Source organism: Gavia stellata, chromosome 24 (assembly GCF_030936135.1).
Source record: "Gavia stellata isolate bGavSte3 chromosome 24, bGavSte3.hap2, whole genome shotgun sequence".
NCBI classification, from domain to species: Eukaryota; Metazoa; Chordata; class Aves; order Gaviiformes; family Gaviidae; genus Gavia; species Gavia stellata.
Window position 1 is genome coordinate 12,641,979 of NC_082617.1, and position 24,866 is coordinate 12,666,844.

The 24,866-nt window shown below is 64.3% G+C and overlaps 2 protein-coding genes across 2 annotated transcripts; one reads left to right on the top strand and one right to left on the bottom strand.

The window, feature by feature from the left end:
• The first annotated feature begins 1,494 nt into the window (after window positions 1-1,494).
• OLFML2A (olfactomedin like 2A) lies at window positions 1,495-9,277 on the top strand. The gene is made up of 8 exons (XM_059828831.1): window positions 1,495-1,560; window positions 6,004-6,267; window positions 6,492-6,599; window positions 6,714-6,899; window positions 7,117-7,378; window positions 7,507-7,737; window positions 7,911-8,096; window positions 8,341-9,277. The coding sequence occupies exons 1-8, from the start codon at window positions 1,495-1,497 to the stop codon at window positions 8,940-8,942; spliced, it is 1,905 nt and encodes a 634-aa protein (XP_059684814.1). The 3' UTR covers window positions 8,943-9,277.
• Window positions 9,278-19,974: 10,697 nt separating this feature from the next.
• RPL35 (ribosomal protein L35) lies at window positions 19,975-22,004 on the bottom strand. The gene is made up of 4 exons (XM_059828925.1): window positions 21,967-22,004; window positions 21,559-21,695; window positions 20,968-21,049; window positions 19,975-20,259 (listed from the first exon to the last, which is right to left on the bottom strand). Exons 1-4 carry the CDS (start codon window positions 21,967-21,969, stop codon window positions 20,110-20,112), a joined length of 372 nt encoding a protein of 123 aa, XP_059684908.1. The 5' UTR covers window positions 21,970-22,004; the 3' UTR covers window positions 19,975-20,109.
• Between the last annotated feature and the right edge of the window lie 2,862 nt (window positions 22,005-24,866).

Sequence of the window (24,866 nt, forward strand, 5' to 3'; positions counted from 1 at the left end):
GAGAACCGGCGCTTTCCTGGGCGGGCGGGCGAACCAGCAGGAGGCACCCCGGCCGCGGAAGGGCACCCGTTACGAGCGGCGCAGAACCCCCGCGTGCCCCGCGCCGGTCCCGCGCCGCGGGGCCCCGCCGCTCTCCGCGAAGGGGGCGGCGGCGGAGCGGCTCGTCCCGCCGAAGCGGGGGGACCCTGACAGCGGGGGGGGGCGCGGCGGGCAGGGCGGCTCTCCGCGGGCAGCACGCGCCGGCCGGCGCGGCCCTTTGTTGTGCCCCACGACCGCGGAAAGTTGCGGCCGCCGGCAGCACCCCCCCCCCGCCCCGCCACCGCTCCCGGTGGGGCGGCTGAGGCGCGGCGGGCGGAGCGCCCGGTACCGCGCCCCGGCGAGTGACCGGCCTGGCAGGGCCCGCGCCACACGCCCCCCCCCCCCCCCCCCCCGGCCCTGAGGGGCGCCCGCGGCCGGGCCGGACCCCGCGCTCCACTCACCGTTGCGGGGCGGCCCCTTGGCGGCGGCGCGGGGCTCCGGGAGCTCCGCGGGCGGCTCCAGCTCCATGGCGGCGCCGGGGCGCGGCGGGTCTCAGGGGCCCCGGCGGCCGCGCTGCCCCATGGCCGCTCCGGGCGCTGCTGACAGCCAGAGCCGCCGCTGCGGGCGCCGCGCTCGGGCCGGGCCGGGCCGGGCCGCCCCGCCCTCCCGCGGGGCACGACGGGAAGCGTAGTCCGCCCGCGCCGCCCGGATGTACCCGCGGGGCCGCCACGCCCCCGCCCGGCCCCGCCTCCGGGGCCCGCCCCGCCCCGCCCCGGCCCCGCCGCCCCCGGTGCGGCCGGGCCGGGCCGTGGGGTCGGTCGCGGCCGGTCCCTGCGCCCCGCGGGCACCGCCCCGGTGGGCTGCGCGCCGCGGCCCGCCCTGAGAGCGGGGGCCGCGCCCGGCTCCCCTGTGGCGCGCCCGAGCCGGTGCAGCGGGAGCGGCGGGGCGCTAGGGGGCACCCGCCGCCCGAGCCCGGAGCGCTGCCCGCGGCACGGGGCGGCCCCGGCGCGGCGCAGGCACCGGGCAGCGCGGGAGAGGGGCACCGGGCAGCCTCGGGGAGGGCCCGGACGCGCCCGCCCGGGGCACCCGCCTCGAGAGAGGAGGGGATGGGCGGCACCGGGAAAGGGGCGCCGGGCAGCCCGGGGAGGGAGCGGGGAGCCCCGGCACGGGGCACCGGGCATTCCGGGGTAGCGGACAGCCCCGTCCCTGACAGCAGCCAGCCCCGTACGGGGAAAGCCGGGACGGCCCCTGGGCGGGCACCGGCCAGCTCCGCCCGGGCGGGACCGCGCCGCCCCCGCCGCCGCGGCGCCGCGCCTGGGGCCGGTGCCGCCGCCGGGACGGGACGGGACGGGACGGGACGGGACGGGACGGGGCGGGGCGGGGCGGGGCGGGCGGGCGAGAGGACGGGCGGGCGGGCGGCTCCTCCCCGCCGCCGGGCCGGGCCGGGCGGAGCGGGCGCTCGGTGCCGCTCTCGCCATGCGGGCGCTGCTGCTCCCGGCGCTGCTGCTCCCGGCGCTGGCCGCGGCGCGCGGCGCCGCCACGGTAAGCACCGGCACCGGGACCGGGACCGGGACCGGGGCCGGGACCGAGACCGGCGGTGCGCCCACCGGCGTGCCCCCGCGGGTGCCCGGGAGCGGGGGGTGCAGTCCGCCCTCCCTGCGGGGCCGGTCCGGGGGCCCCGGCGGCGGCAGCGGTCGCTGCTGTGCCCGAGCGGGCTCCGCGGGGGTCCCGAGGCGGCGCGGGCCCCCCGCCGCCTCCAGCCGCACCGAGGCGGGCAGGGCCGGCAGCGGGAGGAGCGGGCGGGGCTGCCCGGGCACCGCGGCAGCCTCGCGGGCAGAGCGGGCGGCGTGAGCCCGGCACCGGCACCGCAACCTGCGCCGGGGCCCGAGCACCCGCGTCGCTGGGCCGGGGCTCCCCGCTCAGGCGGGCAGCGGCGGCGTGTTCCGGCGTGGCCGGGCCCCCGGGGGAGCGGGGGGCACGGGGACCCGCACAGCCCCCTGCGGCCGCGGCCCGGGTCCGGGGCGCGGGGTGGCCCCGGGGAGCGGCGGGGCGGGTTTGGCGCTGGCGCTCCCTCCGCCGCGGGGGCCGTTTCGGGCTGCGGGCGCGCTGGGTGCCGGGGAGGGGGCCGGCCCCCAAGGGCCGCCGCCGGGCCGGGAGAGCCGCCCGGACGCGGCTTGTCCCGCGGGGATGAGAGGGGCGGCGTGCGGGGTCCGAGAGCCCTCGGTTGCAGCCCTCCCGCGGGGCCGGTGCCCGCAGCCGCGCCAGCCCCGCCGGGGCCGGGGCACCGGGACCCAGCCCCGCGGGACGGTGGCGGGAGCGGCCCCCGGGGAGGGAGGGCGCCGATGCCGGGTCACCAAAGCGTTAAAGAGCCAAGATTTTCCGAGCCGCTTGGTGGAACGAGGTGAAAACGCAGCTGTTGTTGGCAGCGGTTGGCTTGGGAGCGGTGGCCGGGGGAGCCCCGCGCTGGGGTTCCTGGCAGGGCGGGGGGGCAGCGCTGTCTGCAGCACCCCGGGGTCCGCAGCCACGGACCCACGCGCTGCTGTCGCCTCCTCCCTCCCTCCGTGCAGGTGCTGCCCGCTGTGCTTGAAGGTCTTTTTTCAGTCCTTGCCATTTGGAGGAGATCCCGTCTGTCTGTCTGTGGGCGTTCGTGTGCCACACAAGCATTTTGCACAGTGGTGTCCCCGTGACCGACACGGGACACCCGAGCAGTGCCAGCGCCCGGGGCCTGGCCATCATCAGCCACAGCCCGGCTCTACCAGCCCCGCTCTGCCTCAGTTCCCTGTGCTACAGAGCGTGTTTAACGTGTTGTGCCAAGCTGGGGAGGAGGAGGAGGAAGAGGAGGGTGACATGGTTTCCCTCCCAGGACCAGGACATGCCTTCCAGCAGCTGTGTGAGAGCGCGGCAGCGTGCTTATCAACACACTGTGTTTTCCCCCGAGACAAGTCCTCTGGCAGCAGTCAAAGGACAGCTTAAAAGCTGGCCAAGGTTCATTGTCAAAGGTCCCGCTTTCTCCAAATAATGGCACAAACCCTGTGCTCACATGGACGCTCTTGCAAGAGGTCCCAGAAACGAGGCAGCGCTGGGAAAATCACCCAGCTCGTAAAACTGGGAATGAGGAAACCCGCAGCAAAGTGCAGGGATGCTTCCCCATGCCAGCCACACATCCGCTGCCGGGCTCCGGGCTGGGACCCGGCTCTGGAGGAGGGGCAGCACCCACCTGCTGGCACCCTGGGCCGGGGTGTGCAGCGAGCGGGGGGTTCAGGGAAGGAACCACCCGGCGACCCTGCGGGGCTGCAGCAGCCCCCACAGAGGTTTCTTGGGGAGCTGTTAGATTTTGTCTCCGAGCAGCGGGTGCAGTGTGCTGGCACTCAGCAGGGGCTGCCTCGTGCCCCGCGTCCCGACCCAGCCGCACGCTGTCGGGGAGCGGGTCCCACGTGCGCCGGGGGGTGCAGGCTGTCCCCCGCGAGGTCGGGGCACAGCCGGACGCAGGGTGATGGTGGACGCCCGGCCGATGCACTGAGGCGGGGTGACCCTCGTAGAATGGACCGCGCGGGGGCCTTTTTTTAAGACTTCCTTGTTTATAGCCTTTTCTGTATAAATAGAACATACGGTTCCTGTCTAAGGAAGCCGTTTAAAAGGCAGAACAAGGTTTAATGTTACTACCCCACGTGAAGGCAGGCGGCTGTCCTGGCTGTTGCGCAGCGAGGCCCAGGCAGCGCCCGGGAAGGGGCAGACGGTCTCCCCCCGGCCCCCCAGCGCCCACTCGCACCTCGACCCAAGGTGAGTGGATTTTTCTGTCGCTGAGCGGCGTGAGACAGAAGTGGCTGCCGGGCCCCTGGGCCCCTGGCTGCCTGCCCGGCCGGCTGCCCGCGAGGCTGCGCCCTGCCCCGGCCGGGGGCCGTTTGCTGGGACGCAGGAGGGAAATGGCTTGAACCGGGAGGTCTCCGGGGAAGAGGTTGCCCCTTCGTGCCACGGGGGAGCCTCCGTTTGCTGGGCCTCCCGTGCACTGCACAGTGTAAACAGCCACTGATAGGGCTGCTCCGGGCGCATTTGCTGCGCATGGCTCCAGCCCACTCACGCCCCACCTCAGCGGGACACGCGGGGCCTCCACGCCAGCCGTGCCTCCCGCCGCAGCGCTGCCAAGGGCACTGGGAGGGAGCGCGCAGCCCGCGGCCGCCTGCCTCCACCCCACGGGAACAAGCTTCCAGCACCGGCAGCTGCAGCCCTTCCCTGCGGAAGGTGCTGATGGCGGGCGGGATTGCCGCGTGTCCCCGGGTGTTGGGCTGTGCTGCAGCGGTGGTTGCTGCACCAGTGGTCGGTGCCCGGATTGTTGGTGGGAATGGGGGCCCCCAGCCAGGTGCTCCCGTGGGGCTCCCACGGGGCACAGCAGGACCTCATGTAGGGTTCCCACAGGGATGCACAGGCAAACCAGGACCTCATGCAGGGCTCCCATGGGGATGCATGTGCACACCGGGACCTCGTGCAGCGTCCTGCACATGGAGGGACAGAGGTCGTGGCAGGGAGAGCAGCCCAGCTCCGGGGCCGGGGAGCTGCCCGGGTGCGTGTGGAGCAGCCGTCAGCTCGCCGCAGGGCTGTGAATCGTCCTGCCTGTTTGCACAAGCGCCGGCATTGCCGTGGGGATGTCAGGGGGCCCCAGGGAGGTGCCAGCGTCTGGAGATGTGATGTTTGGGGAGGGGGTCCGGCTCCCTGCCCCGCTGCTCCCTGCCGAGAGCTTGATTAGATCCTGTTCGATTTACAGCCCTCCGGGCCCCTGGTGTTTTCCTCCCGGCCAGCGGGACCTTTCCCTTTGAAAGAGAGAGGCTTTTTTGAAATGCAAAATGCAGGAGGTTTTGCTGCTGCTTTAGGAAGGGAAGCCCCTGGCCCCGGCTGTGGGGCTGTGGGAGCTGGGGGTCCCTGCCGGGAGGGCACTGCCCGGGGAGAGACGCTGCCCGGGTGCCGCCAGCGCGTCAGCCCGGTTGGACGCGGGAAGGATGGTGCCTGCATGGCCGTGGGTGCTGCCCGCAGGCAGGACATCGGCCCTGTGGGCCTCTGCCTTTTCCCACACCGCGCTGTGCTCCGGGGGAGGATGGGAGATCCAGAGCTAAACTCATTTCCCCGCTCTGCCACCATTCTGTTTCCCAGCGTGAGTCAGTCCCTGCGGGCAGAGCCCTCTCCCTCCGGGGTCACTGCGCTGCCTCTCCCCTTTCTCCCACCCTCACACCCTCCCGGGTGCTCGGAGGAGGCGCGTCCCCGCACACGGGGCACCCAGCGCAGCCTGGCCGTGCTCCCCGCCAGCCCAGACATCCCCCACGGGTGCACAGCCTGTGGCAGGGGGTGAGAGGGACGCAGCTCCCCATCCCACCGGGCAGGCTGAGCCGCCCCCTTGTTCCCGAGCACAATGCAGGGAGAGCAGTTCCTTATCTGCAGAAACCAGCCGAAAAGCACCCTGGGTTCCGTAGCGTGAGTCAGGGCCATGTGTGGAAACAAGGGAGTCCTTGAGTGTGTGCCTCGGGCCATTGCGGGAGTCTGGAGAGGCCGACTCTCCCCGAGGTGGCTGCGTGTCACCATGAACAACGGACCCTGTGTGGGCTCGGGGCTGTGGGCGCGGGGGGACAGAGGCGCTTCTGGATCTCCTCCCCACCGTCCCTGCTCGCTCGGGTCTTGCTGAAGGCTGGGAAACAGATACAGAAATGGGACCAAAGTACCTGGGGCACAAACGCTCTGGTGCCTGCAGGGGCAAGGGGCTGCCTGGGTTTTGTCACTGTCACCCAGGTGCAGGGCGGTGGGACAGGGTGCTCTGGGCCAGATGATGCCCCACGCTCTTCGGGGCACGGCCAGGAGCCCCAGAGTTGGTGGGAGAGACCTCTGGGAATGCGGCAGAGAGGGAGTTGACCGTGATGGATTGCTGGGGTCGGCAGGGCCCTGTGGGACACCCGGGTGGGACACCAGGCTCACCAGCCGCCCCACTGCCACGTGTCCCCGCAGGCGCTGGGAGAGGCGGACCAGGTCCGGATGACCTCAGAGGGCTCCGACTGCCGCTGCAAGTGCATCCTGCGGCCTCTCAGCAAGGACGCCTGCAGCCGCGTCAGGAACGGCAGCATGCGGGTGGAGGACTTCTACACGGTGGAGACGGTGAGCTCGGGGGCTGACTGCAAGTGCTCCTGCACCGCCCCCCCCTCCTCGCTCAACCCCTGCGAGAACGAATGGAAGATGGAGAAGCTGAAGAAGCAGGCGCCTGAGCTCTTCAAGGTATCTGCAGCTGCGGCGGGACCCGGGGCTAGGGGCCAGAGACCCCCTCCCCACACGCAGGAGCCCACGCTCCCCATCCCTGCCCCAGCAGGCCCATCGGGCAATGGAGCAGTGTGGTTCCTGCGCTCCGGCCGTTAGCAGGGATGGACGCATGTGGGGGCATCCGCAGCGGCTGCGCAGCCCTGCCCCACGCCCTGTGCCCCAGTCCTGCCCTCCCTCTGCAGCTGCAGTCCATGGTGGACCTGCTGGAGGGAACGCTCTACAGCATGGACCTGATGAAGGTGCACTCCTACATCAGCAAGGTGGTGGCCCAGATGAACACGCTGGAGGAGGTGAGTGAGCTCTGGCAGGCGCCGTCCCTGCAGCGTGCCCCATCTGGCTGCTCGGGACCATCTGGGGTGCCGTGGGCTCCCCGAGCAGGGCTCCACTCCTCTTCTCTCCTCCAGACCATCAAGACCAACCTGAGCAGGGAGAACGACTTCATGAAGGAGAGTGTCCTGCACCTCACCAACCAGATGAGACGCTACGAGAACTACTCCGACATCATGATCAGCATCAAGAAGGAGATCTCCAACCTGGGCTACCAGCTGCTGCAGAAGGACGCTGCCGCCATCCCTGAGAGCAAGGCACAGGTACCGCCGGGCCCCAGCCCCTCGCAGGCACGGCCGGTGCCTCTGGGCTTCTCCTGCCGCAGGGCAGAGCTGAGCTCCCCCAGGCTTGTGGTGGGTGCTGGCAGCTCCTGCGAATGCATCGGGGTGCACCATGCCGGCAGCTGAGGGCTGGTGCCTGCACCCGCTGTCCGGCACGGTGGTGGGAGGGGAGGGGGTCTCACCGGGCTCTGCCCCCCAGGACACGGCGGGCGGCCGAGAGAAGGAGGCAGGACAGTACCCCAGCACCCGCAAGGTGCTGGGGGACAAGGCGGCTGCCCGAGCGCCCAAGGAGAAGCAGCTGAAGCCTGAGAAACCCAAAAAGGATAACGCAAAGGCCAGGGGAGGGTTGCAGCCTACGCCCAAGCCCAAGCCATCGGCACATCAGCAAACCGTGGTCCGGGGCATCACTTACTACAAGGCCGGGCAGGCGGGGGTGGCAGAGGGGCCAGCCGTCAGCCGCGGTGAGTCCCTGGATGGGGCAGGGGCGCGGGGGGCTGGGGGCACCCTCCTGCTGTGGTGCTGCTCGGCGGGGCGGAGGGCCAGGGGCTGCCCCCACCAACGCACTGTCCCCCGGCTTGTCCCCCTGCAGAGAGCCCTGCGAGGGGGGTGGCTGTGCCAGAGCGGCAGGAGAGGGGTCCCCCGCCCGCACCAGCCGAGGGGACCCCGGCCCAAGCCGTCATGCGGGCAGAGACCACCGTGCCCAGCACCACGGCTGCGCCCAGCACCGCTCCGGCCCCCCGCACCACTGCCCGCAGCCCCCCCGCCACCATCCTCGGGCAGGGGGCTGACAGCACCGGGGACCCTGAAACGCCAAACAGAGGTGGGTGAGCGGGGGGGGCTGGGAGGTGGCACCCATCCCCGTGGTCCTGGCGCGCGTGGCCAGGCTGGGCCAGCAGTAGCCCTGCCAAGGCAAAGGGCTTCCCGGCCCCAGCGGAGGCAGGCTGGCTGGGGCAGGGGTAAGCCTTCCTCCTCCTCCTCCTCCTCGGTACCTAGTGAAGGAGGTGGAGTGCGAAGGCACTATCGAGTCAGTGGAGCCCCCCACGGAGCAGCACAGCTATGGGCGCAACGAGGGGGCCTGGATGAAGGACCCGGCAGCCAAGGATGACCGCATCTACGTCACCAACTACTACTACGGCAACAGCCTGGTGGAGTTCAGGAGCCTCGACAACTTCAAGCAGGGTGAGAGCTGGCGGCTGAGCGGGCACAGGGGCCCCGGCTCCTCCTGGGGGGGTGCCCAGCGCTGTGCAACGCCGGCTGTGCCGGGCCCTGGGGTGGTGGGCAGCTGATGGGCATCTGCGCTAGGGACCACCCATGGGGCAGCGAGGGGGACACAAGTCCCCTGCTGCTGCCGGCACGCTTGGGCCGTCATGCATGGGACCCCAGTGCTGCGAGGGGTCCCAACGCCTCTCCCGCCCGCTCACAGGTCGCTGGAGCAACCTCTACAAGCTGCCCTACAACTGGATCGGCACGGGGCACGTGGTGTACCGGGGGGCCTTTTACTACAACCGCGCCTTCACCAAAAATATCATCAAGTATGACCTGAAGGAGCGGTACGTGGCAGCCTGGGCACTGCTCCATGACGTGGTGTATGAGGACACGACGCCCTGGAAGTGGAGGGGCCACTCGGACATTGACTTTGCCGTGGACGAGAGCGGGCTCTGGGTCATCTACCCGTCCGTGGACTATGACTACTCGCAGCAGGAGGTGATTGTCCTGAGCCGCCTCGACCCCGGGGACCTCTCGGTGCGCAGGGAGACCACCTGGAAGACGGGGCTGAAGCGTAACGTCTACGGGAACTGCTTCATCATCTGCGGCATCCTCTACGCTGTGGACACCTACAGCCAGAAGGAAGGGCAGATCTCCTACGCCTTCGACACGCACACAGACACGGAGGCAGAGCTCCGTCTGCCCTTCCTCAACCAGTACGCCTTCACCACGCAGGTTGACTACAACCCCAAGGAGAAGGTTCTCTACGCCTGGGACAACGGCCATCAGATGACGTATGGGCTCCGCTTCGTGGTCTGAGCGCCCGGCCGGGTCCCAGCCGCACCCCTGTGCCCACCCTCCGCTGTGCGCGGCCGGGGCGCCCTGTCGCAGCCTGGCCCTGACACCCCAGCTGGGCCGGGGCTGCGGCGAGAGTGCGGCTTCCACCCCAAAACCCTCCCCATCTGCTGTGCCCCAGTCACCTGCACCGTGCCTGCTGCCTCGCGGGGCGGGGGGTGCAGGTAAGCGCAGCCCCCAGCAGACATCCCCATGACAACGTGGCCTCTGGGGCCGTGGGACTGCCCCACAGCCAGCAGCTCGGCCGGCATTGCCTTCCCAGGGACACGGGAGAAGAGCCCAGCCCCGCGTCCCTGCAGCACCAGGAGGCAGCCGGGTCCGCGCCGCCAGCGACACGGCAGCACCCGCCCCGCACCACCGCACTGAGCACCCGCTCGCGCTGCACCCAGCCTGAGCACCGCTGCCCGCACACCCCGCTGGACCCCGCGTGACCATGCGCTTACCGCAACCGCCAGCTGCCAGCGGTGCGAGTGCCTTAACAGCCTGGTGCCGGCTGCCTGGGCACCGTGCCCGCGCCTGCCCCGAGCTGCTGCGGGGCGGGCAGGGCCCCCTCGCTGCTGGGGCACGAGGAGCAGCTGCCAATTGCTGTTTTAGAAGATGTGATTAAGATGCCTTTGCTTTTGCCGCTCATTAGCTTATTATTTAAATGCATTCACCGGAGCCGTGTGGATTCCCCTGTCCTGGCAGCGGGTGCAGAGCAGCCTGCCCGCAGTGCCGGGGTGCCCTGCCTGCATGCTCGCCTGCACCCAGCACTGGGCAGGGCAGAGGCACACACGGCCAGGGAGCCCGCGGCCCTCCTGCTCTCTGCCTAGGGCAGGGCGAGGGGCCAGGAGCGCTTGGCTTGGTTTTGGTCATTTTAGACGTGAACAGTATTAAAAAAAAAAAACGTGCAACCGGGCTGCGTGCGCTGTCGTTTCTCCCAAAGCCGGGCGGGGAGGAGCGGGCAGGGTGGGTGCTCGCCGACCCCGTCCCGTGGCCAGGCGTGCCCAGGGATTGCTGGCACACATTGCACATCTGGCTGGCGCGGCTCCTCGCAGCGCTCCCCACGCCGATCCCAGGGAGGGCACCCCACATCCCCCCCGGCGGTGCCACGGCTGCGCCCGCAGGCCCCAGGCTGGGCAGCGCAGAGGCAGGCGGGTCCCGAGCGCAGAGCCGGGGGAACAGGCCCTGTGGGTCCTGGGGGAAAAGGGGATTTGGCACTTCCAGGTCTGAGCTGCAGCCGGAGCAGCAGCAGCCGGGAGCTGAGCCGTGCTGCCAGGGAGAACAGGCCAGGGAGGGGAGAGCAGCTGAGCGTGGGCACGGCGGAAGCAGCTGCCCTGACTCTGCTGCAAAATTTGGCAAGCGTGGAGCTGCTGGGGGGCCCTGAGGGGTGAGAGCAGCCCCCGTGGCCCAGCTCCCTCCTGCTCCTGTCCGTACGTGCCAGGGCAGCCACCCCTCGGCACCGGCGAGCCCCGCACGCTGGCTGGGTGTCCCGTGGGGCTGTGGCCAGGCACCGCGTGCCGCGGACCCGTCACCGGGCAGCTGAGCTCAGTGTCCCGGGGTGCTGGCACCGCTGAAATGTTTCCTACTGCAAAGACCCGAAGCCGGTGCTGGGCACGGGGCAGCCTGGCATCCCCGCCCCGGCCCCATGCTGCCCCCGGGCCCAGGTCCTGCGCTGGCTCACGAGGGCACCGGCTGTCCCTGCCCCTGCCCCTGCCTGTGCCTCGGCCCCGAAACCCCTCGTGCCGGCGGTGTGGTGCATCCCTTGCTCGGCCACAAGTCCCCACCACGAGAAAGGAGCTGGCTGACTTTTCCCCCCCCCGGCTGAGTCCCTGCCAGGCTTTTATCTAGCGATCCCCAGCAAATCCCTGTCCAAACAATACGGATTTCTGACATTTTTTTGCGGTAAAGTAAACTCCCACCACATCTCTAATTCCAGGGCTTTGTTGTTCTTCGGCGGGGGCTGCCGTGGCTCTGCGCTGCCTCGCTGCGCCGGGCTGGGCTGCGGGACACCCCTCCGCTCCCCTCGGGAAGAAAACACGGGGAAAGGAGCGATTAAACCTGCGTGGCCGGAGCACAGCGTCACCTAATTGCAGCCGTGGGGCCTCCTGCAAAGGCGTCCCTCTGAGAGCATGCCCCACACTGCTGCTAACACTGTGATAACGAGAAGTTTTAATTATGCCCACGTGACAGACATCTCATGAAATACGTTCTTTCCCCGGCGGCTGCCTGGCCTTGCCCCCGAAACCTGCAGCCGCCTGCACCGGCTGGGCTGGGGTCCGCAGCCCCGTCCCGCCACAGCCTGGGGGCAGCCGGGGAGGGGGCGGCCTGGGGCGATGCGGGGTGACACGGAGTGATGCGGGGCGATGCGGGGTGACACAGGGCGATGCAGAGTGATGCGTGGTGACACAGGGCGATGCAGAGTGATGCGGGGCAATGCGGGACAGTGGGCCAGCGGCAGTCTGCAGCCTCAGGAGGGTTTCTCGGCAGCACGGGGCCGTGCAGCCGCAGCACGGGCTGTAAAAGCTCCGGCACTGTAAAAGCTGGGGCACGGGCACTGTGAAAGCAGGCCCTGGCTCCCCACCGACAAAACACCAGCAGCGAGCAAAAACAAAGGGGCTTTTGTTTCCCAGTGGGGTTATTGTGCTGGGTCCTTCGGGCTTCCCGGACCCCCCACCGCTCCATGCCTTTTTCTCAATTTAAAGTCACCCTGATCCCCTTTCTCTGCTATTATATGTCAGGGAATCACACCTCAGGTCGGGGCCACGGAAATGCCTCTGAGCGCCTGCTCCAACACTCCTCGCACGTGGCCCGACCAGCCCATCCCCACGGCAGCGGTGCTGCACCGGCGGCGGACTTGGTGGCTCAGGGATGTGCGGAAAGCTCCCTCGCTCCTGCTGCTGCCCGCAGGGACATGTGTCAGATGTGCATGTGGCAGGGGAGCTCCAGCCCCAACAGCCCTTCACCAGCTGGTCCTGGTCCTGGTCCTGGTCCTGGTCCCGCTCCTGCTCCTGCTCGTGGCCGTGGTCCTGGTCCATGGTCCCTGATGCCTGGTCCTGGCCCTGGCCTCTGGTATCTGGTCCCAGGTTCTGCTCCTGGCCCTGGTCCCAGTCCTGGTCCCGGGCAGGACAAGGCAGGCTGGGGGGGACGGGGGTCCCCGAGCAGGACACGGTGGGGATGTGCAGGTGGGGGCAGGATGGGCTCCCGCTGTGCCGGGCGCTGCTGACTTCCAGACATTCCTCCTGTGCGTGGCCAGCACCACCTTGGCTCATAACATGATTAAAAGATTAAAATCTCTCAGTTCAGCAGCAAGCAGCAAATGAAGCTTGAGAGAGGGATGCTGAGGGGCTGAGGTGCCTGCGGCCCCCGTGACAGCAACACAGCACCCTGGGAAGGGTGGCTGAGGCCATCCGGGCGGGTGGCTGCTGGTGCCACAGCCCTCCCTCCAAAAACACCCTCCCGTGGGCATGGCCGGCCCCTCGGTGAAGCCTTAATTCCCCCCTGCCCTGGCTGCTTCCTTCTCACTTACCAGCCGGGGTTGGTTTTCTTGTGGTGGTCTTGCCTCTTTCCTGGCCCCGCTGACCGGGCTGGCCGTCCCACTCGCACCGCCGCTGAGCCGGCCCCGCCAGCACCGTGCCATGGTGCTGGCACAGCGCAGAGCCGTCCGGGAGCCGCAGGTCAGCCCCGGGGGGTGGCCAGCCGTCGGGCGGGCAGGATGCACAGCAGGTAGAGCACAGCACCAGTCCTGCTCCAGGTGACATCCCGGCTGGAGCCCATCCTGGCCACAGCCTGCGGGCACCCACTGAGGTGGATCGCCCCGCCTTGCACAGAAAACCTCGGGCTTTCTTCCAGCTCAGGTGCTGGGTGCCCCCAGCCCTGGGTGCCGGGAGCCTCAGCTGCTGCAGCCAAACCACCCCCGGCCGCAGTTTGCTCCCACGGGAGGGCCCTGGGCCCCCCCTCCCCGGGGCGCGAGATGCACTGTCACTCGCCCGTGGCCACACAGCCCTTCCCTGGCCATGGAGAGCCGAGAGCCGCCTGCCCAGGGGCTGCAGGGCCGGGACCAGCTGCGCGCGGAGCATCCGACGGGGCAATCGGGCCCTTCCCTCCATTCTTATCTCCGTCCGGGGGGCACTGACCCGGGGAACGAGGCAATGTGTGTCCAGCAGCAGGGGGGAGTGAGTCCTGGGGCTGTGCCCACGTCGCAAACACGCTTCAAAGCCGGAGCCAGCAGCACCGAGCGTCACAGGGATCTATTTTTATTGCCCTCCCTGACCCTTCCTTCCGCATGGTCCCTGCTGCCGGCAGGCCTGGGCACAGCCCTGGCAGTGCAGCAGTGCGGGGAGGGGAGGTATCTCCGGCTGTGCCTCTCCCTCCCACTCCCCGGGGACGTGCCCTGGCTCCCTGGCACAGCAGCAGCGCAGCAGGATGGTGCTGGCACCGCTCTGCCCACACGCTCTGCCAGGGCATCCCTGCCCTCCGCATCCTCAAGCCATGGCTTGCAGGGCAGCGTCTCACTGGGATGGACACATTCCTGCTGAGACCCACCAGCTCATTGCACCCAGGGCCAGCAGGGAGCTGGGGAGGACACGGATGGCGAGGCTCCCCTGGAAAGCACGCGGGCGCCCAGCATCAAACCTGCTCAAGTGCTTCCCCTTGGCTCGGGCTGCGCTGGCAGCGGGGAGCTGTTTCTCTTGTAACCGTGATGAAGCTGTAGCTGGAAGCGCAGCGGGGGCTCAGGATGCGAGCGTTGACCAACCCAAACAACGCTGGTCAGGCGAGCAGCAGGCGCTGCCGGCTCCGCATGCACCTTCCCAGCACCCCAGGGCTGCCGGAAACGGCGCGGCGGGGAAGCTGAGGCATGAACCCACCCGCGGGACCAGCGGGCCTCCGCATCCCTCCACGTCCCCCTCTCCGGGCTGGGACAGGCACAGAGGGCACAGCCCCTCTGCTCCCAGCGGGGACCCGCTGCAGGAGAGGAGGAAGGTGGAGGGGCAGAGCGCCGGGCGCAAAGGCAGCCCGCACCGCCTCCCTTCTGCAGGCTGCACAGAGCACCGTCCTGCTCTGCACCGAAAATAGAGCTGATAGTCCCCAGGCAAAAGATTTACCAGGGGCTGCGACTGAGTCATTGCTGGGGAGACAGCGCAGCCTGGCAGGGAGCGTGGCCTCGTGCCCAGCGGTGCTGCCTTCGCCCGCTGGGACCTGCCTCGTGGGCTGGGGGTGACCCGGCTGCTGCTCCGCCTGGATCCCTCCTGGCACGGCTGCCTGGACACAGCCGGACTCCGGGACCAAGGGCTCAGCAGGGGGCTGTGCCTGGGACACGGTGCCTGGGACACGGTGCCCGGGACACGGTGCCCAGCCATGACAGCAGCCTCTTGGCAGAGCCTGGCGGTCCCCAGGTCCTCCCTGGGGAGCAGGAGGCTCAGTGCCAGTGCCACAGCCCTCGTGCTGCCCCATCCCATCGGCTGCCTGCTCTGGGATGCGTTTGGTGGGAGAACACTGGTGCCGCCGGGGGCTCTGGTGGGTCTCTACAGAGCCGCAGGGTGATGCGGGGCCGTGGGGCGATGCTGGGCCGTGGGTGCCAAGGCTGCCGACCTTGAGCGGCAGAGGGAAAGGGACGGGCGGCAGCAGCGGCCGGAGGGAAGGGAGGGGAGCTGCAGGCCTTGGCGGTGCCGCCGCTGACTCACTCACCAATGGAAACAGAAATCTGTTCCCAGGCTCACTGCCACCACCACCTCCAAACCACCGCAGCCCCGCTGGCACAGCAGGGCACAGCGGCCCCTCGGCGTGGTGGGGTGCACCCTGCAAACACCCCTTCCCCAGCAGCGCCCCACGGCACAGCACGGGGGGAAGGAGAGGGCTGCCCGTGGGCCATTCTCATGGCCAGGCTCTGCTCACCCCTACACAGGGGCTTTCTCCATCACCCTGCGGATGCGCAGCCAGGCTGGCAGGGAGCCAGGAGCCCCGGCATGCAGTGACCCCCACCTCCTGGGAGCCCAAGGGCCACCTTTGTCCAGGAGCCCCCAGGATGGCGGGAGCAGGGCCCCGCAGGCAGTGCCTGCGTCCAGACACTGCCCGTATTCATGGGAGCAGCAGGACCGGGGCAGCGCGGGGACAAGTCCTCCCCCAGCCCGGCCAACAAAACGGGCATTCAGGGCAGGGAGCAGGCGGCTGCCCCGGGCAGACCTGGGCCGCCCGCGTGGCCGGCGGGGACACGGCATTTCCCTGCTGGGCCAGGCACTCACAACGCAGGGCTTGTTGTTAGCCTGATGCGCCAGACACGCTGCTCGCACGCAGCCGTGCAGGGCCGCCTCTCCCCTGGCACACGGAGGGGACTGGGTGGCACAGCGCAGCCGAGGGCACCCGGACGTGACCAGGGTGGTTGCCCCCAAGCTCCCTGCCCGTCCTGCTCTGCGCAGCACCCTGCGTGTCCCGCCATGTGTCACTCCCTGCACACCCCACTGCATGCAGAAACTAGGGTCAGCTCTCGGTGTTAGCGCTTAGAAGAGCTGCTAAGGAGCCATCCCAGAGGAGGGAGGTGACAGGAGCAATGCCAGGAGCATTAGAAGAGCTGGGATTTGTGCCCATCGCAGCAAACACTGGGCAAAGGAGGTGCAGCCCGGGCTTTCCCACCGAGACCTTGCACAACTCACATCTGCCTCTGCTCTCCTTGCAGCTCCCCCCCCTTCCCCCAGACACCCTGGCCAAGCTGCAGAATCAGGCCCAGGAGCAGGTCCCGCCAGCTCCCAGAGACACCATCCGCACTTGGCCACTGCCTGCTGTGCTGGGCAGTTGGGGAGAGAAACATCTGGTCCTGCTGAACGCTTTCCAGGGCACGCAGCCAGGGCTCCCTTCGCAGTGGCATCAGCCCTGGGCTGTGCCCCGCAGTCAGCTGGCGGCTGTTCCTCCTTCCTCATCCCCACCCTGGAAATTATTTATTTGCTGAAGAACAGCTTTCCCCAGGAAGCCTGCTCTAATGCTGAGGGACATCTTCAGTTACAAGGAAAAAATAAACAATTTGAGCCTTGGAGGCCCTGATGCTCTGCAAACACCGGTGCTAAACCCAGGGCCAGCACCGGCAGCTGCACGGGGTCAGCGCAGGAAAGCAGCGGGGTCTCCCAGGAGAGAGGCTCCAAGCATCCCCCTGTCATGCCCAGGCAGTGCCATGCCGGAGGGGGACAGAGCCCCTGCTGCCTGCAGTGCTGCCTGGTCCCGGTGAAGGCAGCACAGCCCTGGGGTGCTCCAGGGGGGGTTGCCCTTTGCTGGGGGTTCTCCCTCCCCATCACTCAGGCCACAGCAGCCCTGCGCCCGCGCAGGTGCTCCTCCGCATGGTCCCCAAGCACAGCTGGCACTGGCATGGGTGCAGGCTGCGGGCCAGCACATTCACCTTAGTTTTCTGCTCGTAGTTGGTTGTTGCTCCCCACCCCAGCACGTTTGCAGAGTTTGCAGCCAGCTGTTTTGCAGCAGCAGCTTCTGCCAGGGAGCTGGGACCACACGGCCATCCTCTGGGGGCGGCAGGTAAAGCAGGAACTGGCACAGACCGCTGGCTGCCCTGCGGAGCTGGCGACACGAGCCAGGACAGGCATCCGCCTCGCTCTCACAGCAGCAACACGCACCTTCTCCACCTACGCCCTGGAGGAAGCTTGCGCTAGAGCCCATCACCTCACCTCTGCATCCGTTCAGACAATCAGTACGTTGTTCCCAGTAATTTAAAGGGCTGCTTGTCTGTGGGATGTCTTCTGTAACGGCACAGGGTAATTCCAATGAAAGGGCTGGACTGGTTGGTTTTGCCACCCCGCTACGGGTGGATGGAGTAATTCAGCCCCGGGATTTAGTGTGGTGCCAGAAACCCATTTACCTCCTTAAATACCATGGACAATGCACAAACCGAAGCTTGAGCTGTTCCCCAGCGTCGACTCCCGCTTCAGAGTGGGGATGGCTTCTGGGCGCAGTCCCAGCTTCCCAGCGAGTATCTGGCAGGTCACCTACTCCCCCTCCCGACTGCAGAGCGCTGCGCCAGGGTCCCCTCTCCCGGGGGAACAGCCCCGCTCTTCCCGACTGCAGAGCGCTGCGCCAGGGTCCCCTCTCCCGGGGGAACAGCCCCGCTCTTCACACAACCACCCTCTGTGCAGGAGGCAGAAGCAAAGCGTCTCCCTGGCAGCAAATGCTGCGCCCCAGCGCCGCGCCACAGGACAGGCTCAGGTGGCACCAAGCCGAGCACCCCGTTTTGTTCTCCATTCACAAGGGTGTATAGAAAAGCTTCGAAAACACAGCAGATTGAAACCCCCATAAGGTACTTGAGAAGTTGTACAAACCGATTTACCTTCAAAGGCAGCCTCGCTCTGAGCAGGCAGTTGCACTAGAGACCTCCAGAGGAGCCTTCCAACCTGGATTAGCCCATCTTCCTAACTGCGCCTTGTAGAACTGCAGACACACAAAGACCAGCAAAACCCTCCTGGCTGCGACTTGTGGATGTTCAGAGATATCAGCTTCAAGCTGCTGTTCATTTTGTCCCTGCAGTTCGGGCACAGCTTTAGAGTCTTCTCCAGGCACGATGATGCTATCCAAACCTGGGACCTCTCCTTGGATGTTCGCTGCCTGGTAATCAGGTGGGTTTTTTTCTTTTCTTCCCCTCCTGTTACTGACTAGTAAATGGCATGTTAGTGATCTGTATCACAGTCAGATCTTTTAGACAGAAGATCCTCTCTAGGCAGTGCTGCTGCTCTCATGGCTGGGGGGGAAAGGTGACAGCTATTTCACCTGAAGCGCACCCTGATGTCGTCATCAGAGGCTCTGCAGCGCAGTCACCTTCTTCCCACCATTTTCAAGCCACCCCACAGCTCACACCACCCAGGAGCGGACTCTGAAAGACCATCAGGGCAACATTACCTGCTTTTCTGCGTCAGCAACGCTGGTAAGAGCCATCAGGCTCCCCTCAGATGCGCTACTGGAGGAGCACGGGGGTACACAACGCCTCTCCAAAAGAGAAGCCCAAACGCAGCCAGGCACGGTCTGACAGATGCAGCCTGCCCCAGCCTACCCAATTGCCAGGACAGGGGACCAGCCTCTCCCTCGCCCCTTTCAGGCATCAGGCTCCCAGGACAAAAGTGTGCGGATCTGGGATCCTCGCAGTGGTGTGCTCCTTCTTCTTCCTGAGGGCCACGGGCGCTGGGTGAAAAGCACATGCTTCTCCAGGAGCGGCTTGCTGCTGGCCACTGCAGGATGTTCACAAAGGGTAACGCAAAACATTTTGTAACCCTGCCTGCCTTCATGGTAATACCAACACGAGCCAAAGGAGCCAGTCCCCACACGCCACACTGCATCTTATGGCACGCTTCAGCATCCTGGACTCACGCAGAGCTGGGCCCAGAGCTGTGCAAGGCTGGGTCTCCTTCGCTGCCAAACACATCGTGTGCAAATCCATGCTAAGCTCCTAACAAAGCTATCGCTCAGCCAGTATTAGCATCATTGTAAAGCTATCCCTCGTAATAGCTCAATATATGGGAAATTCACTTTACCACACATAATTAGACCTCTCTCTGGTTAAAACTTGTTTGAGGCTTAAAAATTCCTTCAGATCTATGCTAAGTTCAGCAAGCAGAATTAAGATCTTTTTCCTAAACAGAATCTGGATCCAATCTAAGGACTCCCTAATGGGTAGAGCATTTTTCATGTTAGAATGTACTAGCTGCACTAACACAAACCATGAGCGCTGCATCACTAACGCTCGAGCAGCACTGCATAATTCTTCCTTACATCAGAACCAAAAAAGGCCTTTGGAATCGCAACTCCATCTCCGAGTTCCAAAGCACTCCATGGGGGACAGAAAGTCAAACTATTTAACTAGTTCTGTGCTTCACAGGTGAAAGCGTGGAACTGTCAGACTGGTGAGTGCCTTAAAACTTTAGAATTAAAATCTTCTAGTTCAACCAGCTTTTCTAGAGTCCAGTTTCCTGATTTCATTTGACCTCAACCAGTCTTCACATGCACACAAAAAGAACACTTGGTGTGAAACTATCACAGCCCCTATATTTTCCTAACACTTCACTGGAACCAAGGTTTCTCTCTTCCCACCCCGCAGTGCACGATGCTGTACGCTAACACCAGCCTGATCGGATTGTTTTCATCCGAAAGAAATACCTGCGTGCCAACAGAAACACATCCTCTTTATACTCTGAACTCCCAGGCCGAGCGCAGCGTCAGCCCACAGACTTCATAGCAGGCAGCGTTGCGGCTTGTGTGGGTTACCGGCAGCAAGCACTCCTGCAGTTCTGCCGCAGGCCCCTGCACAGCCAGGCACCGACTGACCGAACACCTTGCGTCCGAAACGCAGCCCTGCTGACAGGAAATGCTGGGTGGTGCCTTCACCTTCACCCGGAGAGCACCCTCTTACTTCCAGGAGCTGTTTGCCAAGATTAGATCAGCTGCAAGTGGGAACACATCTGGAGGATGATGCCGGAAAGCAGCTTCCTGACGGACACTGAAGTTTCCCGGGAAGGAGGCCACAGCCGCCCTCAGGCCATGCCCCGCCTCTGCGGTGGTCAGACTGGCGACCAGCCACTTGTGAGGCGACCAGCCACTTGTGAGGCGCCTGCACTACCTAAGGCATCCCCCTGAACCCGGACGGACGGGGGTTCTTTGGCAGGGATTCCTTGGCGCTACTAGTTGCAGAGAGATCCAAAACAAGTGCTGACAGAATTCTTCTGTTTCTTCCGCTAAAACACCTCAGCAAATGCGTTCATCTCCATAACACTTAAACACTGGCGCAAGACAAAAACTTTGAACATTTACTCTTAAGCTACTGAAGCAATGAATACCGACTCACTGCAAACATCTGTGTAAAGTTTCCATTTTAAATCAATCTCAAGTTAATCACTTTTTACGTGTTAAGTTGAACCAGCTTCACAGATCTGTACCCGTCTGCCTGTTCTTCAGAGAGAAAAATAATCCTAAACTGCAAGTTACGTTAGTACTTTCATTAGCAATAAAAGTTCAAATAAAATTTCTGTGAATCCTCTCATTTCTCTTCATAAAGCTGATGACTTCTTTATCCTACCACTACTAAAAAAACCACCAGTGACAGCTTCCAAACAAAATTCTATTTAATGAGACATACTCAGCCAATATAATTAAGAACTGTCGGCACACTGCAGTTTTATGCCTTGATGGCATATTTCCGGACAGGGTACAAACGTTCTTTTCGCTGCTGTTTTTTGGTCTTCAGATTTTCTTCATGTTTGTTTAATCTGCGTCGCATGGCACGAGTCTTCTTCGGCCGCAGATCAAGAGGCTTATACTTTTTGCCCTATTTGCAAAAATACAGAACAAGCCGAGTTTGAGAGACTGCAAGGTAGCAATCAGGTGCACAAGTTCATAAAGAGCTGAGTTGCCTGTAAGGACAACATCAGCAGCAGTGCTTTAAGCTTCTTTTTATTGGGACTATCATTAGTCTAAAAGTTTAAGAGAACTTCTCTCCACTGGGAAAAATGAGCTGATTCCAACTTTTGTACCAGTTGTACTAGCTTTAACTCAGGTTTAAGTAATGCCTAACCTTACAAGTCCCAGTTATCCAACACCTCTTGAAAAGTTATTTTTTTCCTATTCTATTTATAATTCAAACCCCAAGATGTAATATTCCAAACATTATAGAAACTTATTGACATAAAGAATTCCTTGGTCACCTGCAACACGATTCAAATTTAGCAGAGTATCTGCATATCTGGAAACTGCATTTCTAGAAAGTGTACTACACCCCAGAGAAGCGATGCTGCCCAGAAAACCCTCTTGGCAAAAGCAGATTCACACCGAGCTTACAGAATTCAGGGTAACCTTGCAGTAATATTTAAAAAGGAACCATAACTAGAGAACTTCAAAACTGAACACAAATGAATATTTTTTTTCTTGAGTTTTAAGCTTTTAAGTAGCAATCTACAAAATTACTTCCTTCTTACAAACTATGTATTTAAAAATAGCAAGAGAAAAAAAGACCACTGTGCAAGATGTTTGGACTTACCTTGTAAAACTTCCTCAAGTTCTCCTTCTGGGTCTGATTGATAACAGTTAAGACTCTGGCAATGGATTTGCGCACCACACGTCTGCGGGGGGAAAAAAAAGCGTGTCTCAGAACATACTGAAAGACAGGCACCGTAGCTTTAAAGCCCGGTATACAGAAAACACGCACGTGCTACAACCAAGTAACTTACATTGTACCATGTCGTAGCAAAACACTAACAACTTCCGGCACATCTCAGCTTAGCATCTCCGAACAAGGAGACACACAAACCGGTTTTCAAACCTACACATATTTGTTCCTCTTCCGTGCCGTATTTTTCTCTTGTTTTACAGCACAAGGCAACCACACAGACCGTGAAAGCACCTCTCAAACCCAGCGTGCCGTGGCCACAAAACCCAGGCGTCAGCACTCCCAGACGGCACCGGCCGAAGGCCGCCGCTCCCACACCCCCTGCTCACCCCCGGGCAAGCTCCGCCGCGGCCCCCCCGCAGCACCCCCTCCCCGAGCCGCCCGCCCAGGGGGGCCCCCCGCCGAGCCGCAACACCCGCTAGCCCGGCCGCGGGCCTCGCCGCCGGGCCGGGCCCCACTTACATCTTGGAGAGCTTGGAGGCGGCCCCGCCAGTCACCTTGGCCACGCGGAGCTGCGACAGCTCCACCTTCAGATCGTCCAACTGCTTCAGCAGCTCCTCCTTCTTCTTCCCCCGCAGGTCTCGGGCCTTGATCTTGGCCTGCGGGCAGCGGACAGGCCGTCAGCCCCGCTCCCGGCACCCCGCCGCGCCCCCCGGCCGAGAGCGGCCTCCCCCAGGCCGCCGCCCCGCGGCCTCCCGCCGCCCCTCAGGCCCCACACCGCCGCCCGCCCTCATCCCCCCACATCGCGGCGACAGGCCAGCAGCAGGTGACAGCGGCGCGGCGGGCTCGGTGCCGCGGCGGGCGAGCCGACGGCCCGGTGCCCGCGCGGATGCCGCCGGATTGCACCGGGAGAGGCAGGGAAGCGCTCACCATGGCGGCAGCACCGGCGCGGCTCGGGGCGGAAGGGACGGAAGCCGCGCAGGGACAGGGGGCGGAGGGTGCTGCCGGCCGGAGCCTACCAATGCGCGGCTGAGGGGGGGGAGGAGCCTGTGCGCTGCGCACCCCCCGCGGGCAGCGCGGTGGTACCGGCGGCGGGCGCTGACAGGGAAGGCGGGAGGCGCCGCCGGCCCCGGGGCAGTGGGGCTCCGGCCCCTCGGGAGGGGGCTGCTACGCGCCGCTCTACGGCGGCGGCTCGGTGCTGCTGCTGCCGCCGCCGCCCCCCGCCCCTTTCAGCCGCTGGAGCCCTGTCAGAGCGGAGCCGGTGTTCTCGCGCTGGCCGAGGTGCGGCACTCTCACCCCAGCAGCGGCGGGGACGTGACGGCGGGCGGGGCGGGAGCGGCCACCGCGACGGAGCGGGGCAGGGGCAGGGGCGTGCGCGCAGGTGGCCGGGCGGGACGGAGGGAGGGAGGGAGCGGGTCGGGCCGGGACCGGCGCGGCGGGACAGGCCTCCCCGCGCGGTGGCGCCGCCGCACGCCGCCTCCCCACCGTATCCAGGCAGCCGCGCCGTGCCTCACCGGCCCCGCGCGGGAGGGCGGGGGGCTCCCGATTGACGGTCGGCGCCGCCAATCAGAAGGCCGCCTCGCCGTTACCCCGAGCGCCCCCCCAATAGAAGCGGGCGGGGGCGGGGCGAGGCCGGCCCAGACTAGCGTGAGGCGGCAGCCGCGCTCCGCGCAGCCGGAGCCTTCGCCGCGGCGGCGCTGGCGGCCGTGCCCGGGAGCTGGCGGAGGCGGCGCGGATGGTGAGAGGAGCCGCCCGGCAGCGCCTGCCCCGCACCGGCCCGGCCTCCAGGTGCGGGGGGCGGAGCGGCGGCGCGGGCGGGCGCGGGCGGGGCGGCGGCGCGGGCGGGCGGGCGGGAGCGGCGGCGGCTGCGGGCGCCTCGGGGCAGGCCCGGCGGCGGCGCGCCCCTCACCGCTGTCTCGCCCCCGCAGAGCTCCAGGCCCAGCCGAGAAGCCCTGCCGCAAGCGGAAGCCCAGGTGAGGCGGGAGCGGGCGGCGCGGCAGGTGCGGGCGGGGGCGGCCGGGGCCGTGCGGAGCATCCCCGCCGGCGCGCTTCTCCCGGCGGCGGGGCAGGCGCCGCGGCGGCGTTCGGCGCCCTCTGAAACGAGCCGCAGCTTCGCCGGGGGGTCTGTGCCGGGGCTGGGGGGCAGCGATGGCGGTGGAGGCAGCCGAGGCCCTGTGCCTGGGTGCGCGGAGCCGTGCCCACCGCTGTCTTCGCTGTGAGCGGGGGAGAGAAATACGATGTGACACGTTTTCTGCTTAGGCCTTGATTTGCAACGTAACTGCAATAATTAGGAAAAAGGCCCCCTCTTTCTTGACTTCTCCATTTCTTATGTTATCTTGCCTCTCGCCACCCCGCCTCTCCCAGCCTGGGAGGCTGTAGGTGTTTAGCGTGCCTTTGACAGGTAGCTGCGTTTCTGCATCAGCAAGAGCATCCTTTCGGATGAAATATTGCTGGATTTTACAGAAGCTGGCTGTGCAGTGCTGGATATCCAAATTACAGGATTGACGGAATCATTATGGATTTGTTCCGATTTTAAACTTTTATCTCAGCAACTCCCTCTTCACCCAATTCTTGTTTTGTACTGGCAAAGCCTTGGACAGTAGGTGATGTGAAATGCCCTTGGGGGTAGCAGCTGGATGATTGTTACGTTGTGTCATCCCCCCAGATTTCTTGCCCTTTACTGACTATAAAAATGTTAATAACCAAAGGCTGCCCCCAATAAAACGCTCAGGATCAACACTGCAGGTTTTCAGAGTCTGGGTCTAATCTCCCATCACAGAATAGGACCTGTTTCTGTCAAAGTCCGAGTTGCACTTCTGTAATTTAATAACCAGGCTCCAAGCTCACTTGCTTATGCTGTGCCTCAGCTAATCACCTCTAGTCCTCCAACATGCAAAATGGATCCCTTAGTATAAAAAATCGCTAGTTTTTGCAAGAGCTGTCCAAATGCAATCCATAATTCTCAGCATCTTGTCTAAGCCAATGCAAAGCAGCACTGTTGGACCATATGATGACTAAAATGTTAGTATCGGTGAGTCTCCCAGCATGCGTATGCTCTCCCACCATTCCTGCAAGCAACAGAACTGCAGTGCTGGTAGCAGCCTTCGGAAATCGTAGACGATCATCCTGGTACAGATCTTGCTGTGGAAGTTTGCAGATGCGGTTGCTGCCCGGTGCGTCTTCTCGCCTTGTGTGAACCCTGTTGCGTAACAATTGTAACTTTCCTTGCTCAGACTGTTGAGGGAGCGATTAAGAAGCGTGACACCTGACTGTATGTCACGTTCTTAGAGAAAAAGATGCTTTGTTTTCAAATCAGATAAGTCAGCCTCTTTTAAGATGTTTTGATAAAGTGGATCACAATTTATGTTAAATGAAAAATAATGAGTCGCTTAATGAGAAGCAAAGAGCATAATTCTCCAATCATTCTCGGCTGCCAGAATAATACAGATAGCCTACACAAATGTGATAGCCAGGTTCTTTGCTACAAAAAATATAAAAACTATATGGAGAGAAGAAATATTTTGCTGTGCTACAAAGGAGATTGTGATCATTGTTTTATCTTGAAATACAGGTACCATACAGCATCAAAATTCAATTGGCAATCCATGTCCCTTACAAACATTGGAAGATTTTATCACAAAGATGACTAGTTGGGTTAAGCTCTACGTGTAAGAATGATACAGACAACAGCACTGTGTTCTGTGTTCACCATGCTCAGCTGAGAAACTAGATCTACAAGTGATAAAATGCTGAAAGTGCTTAGCAGTGGGAGGGATACATAGCTTGCCTGTATTGTTATTCATTTATGTGTTATTGTTTTGTTTGGTGGA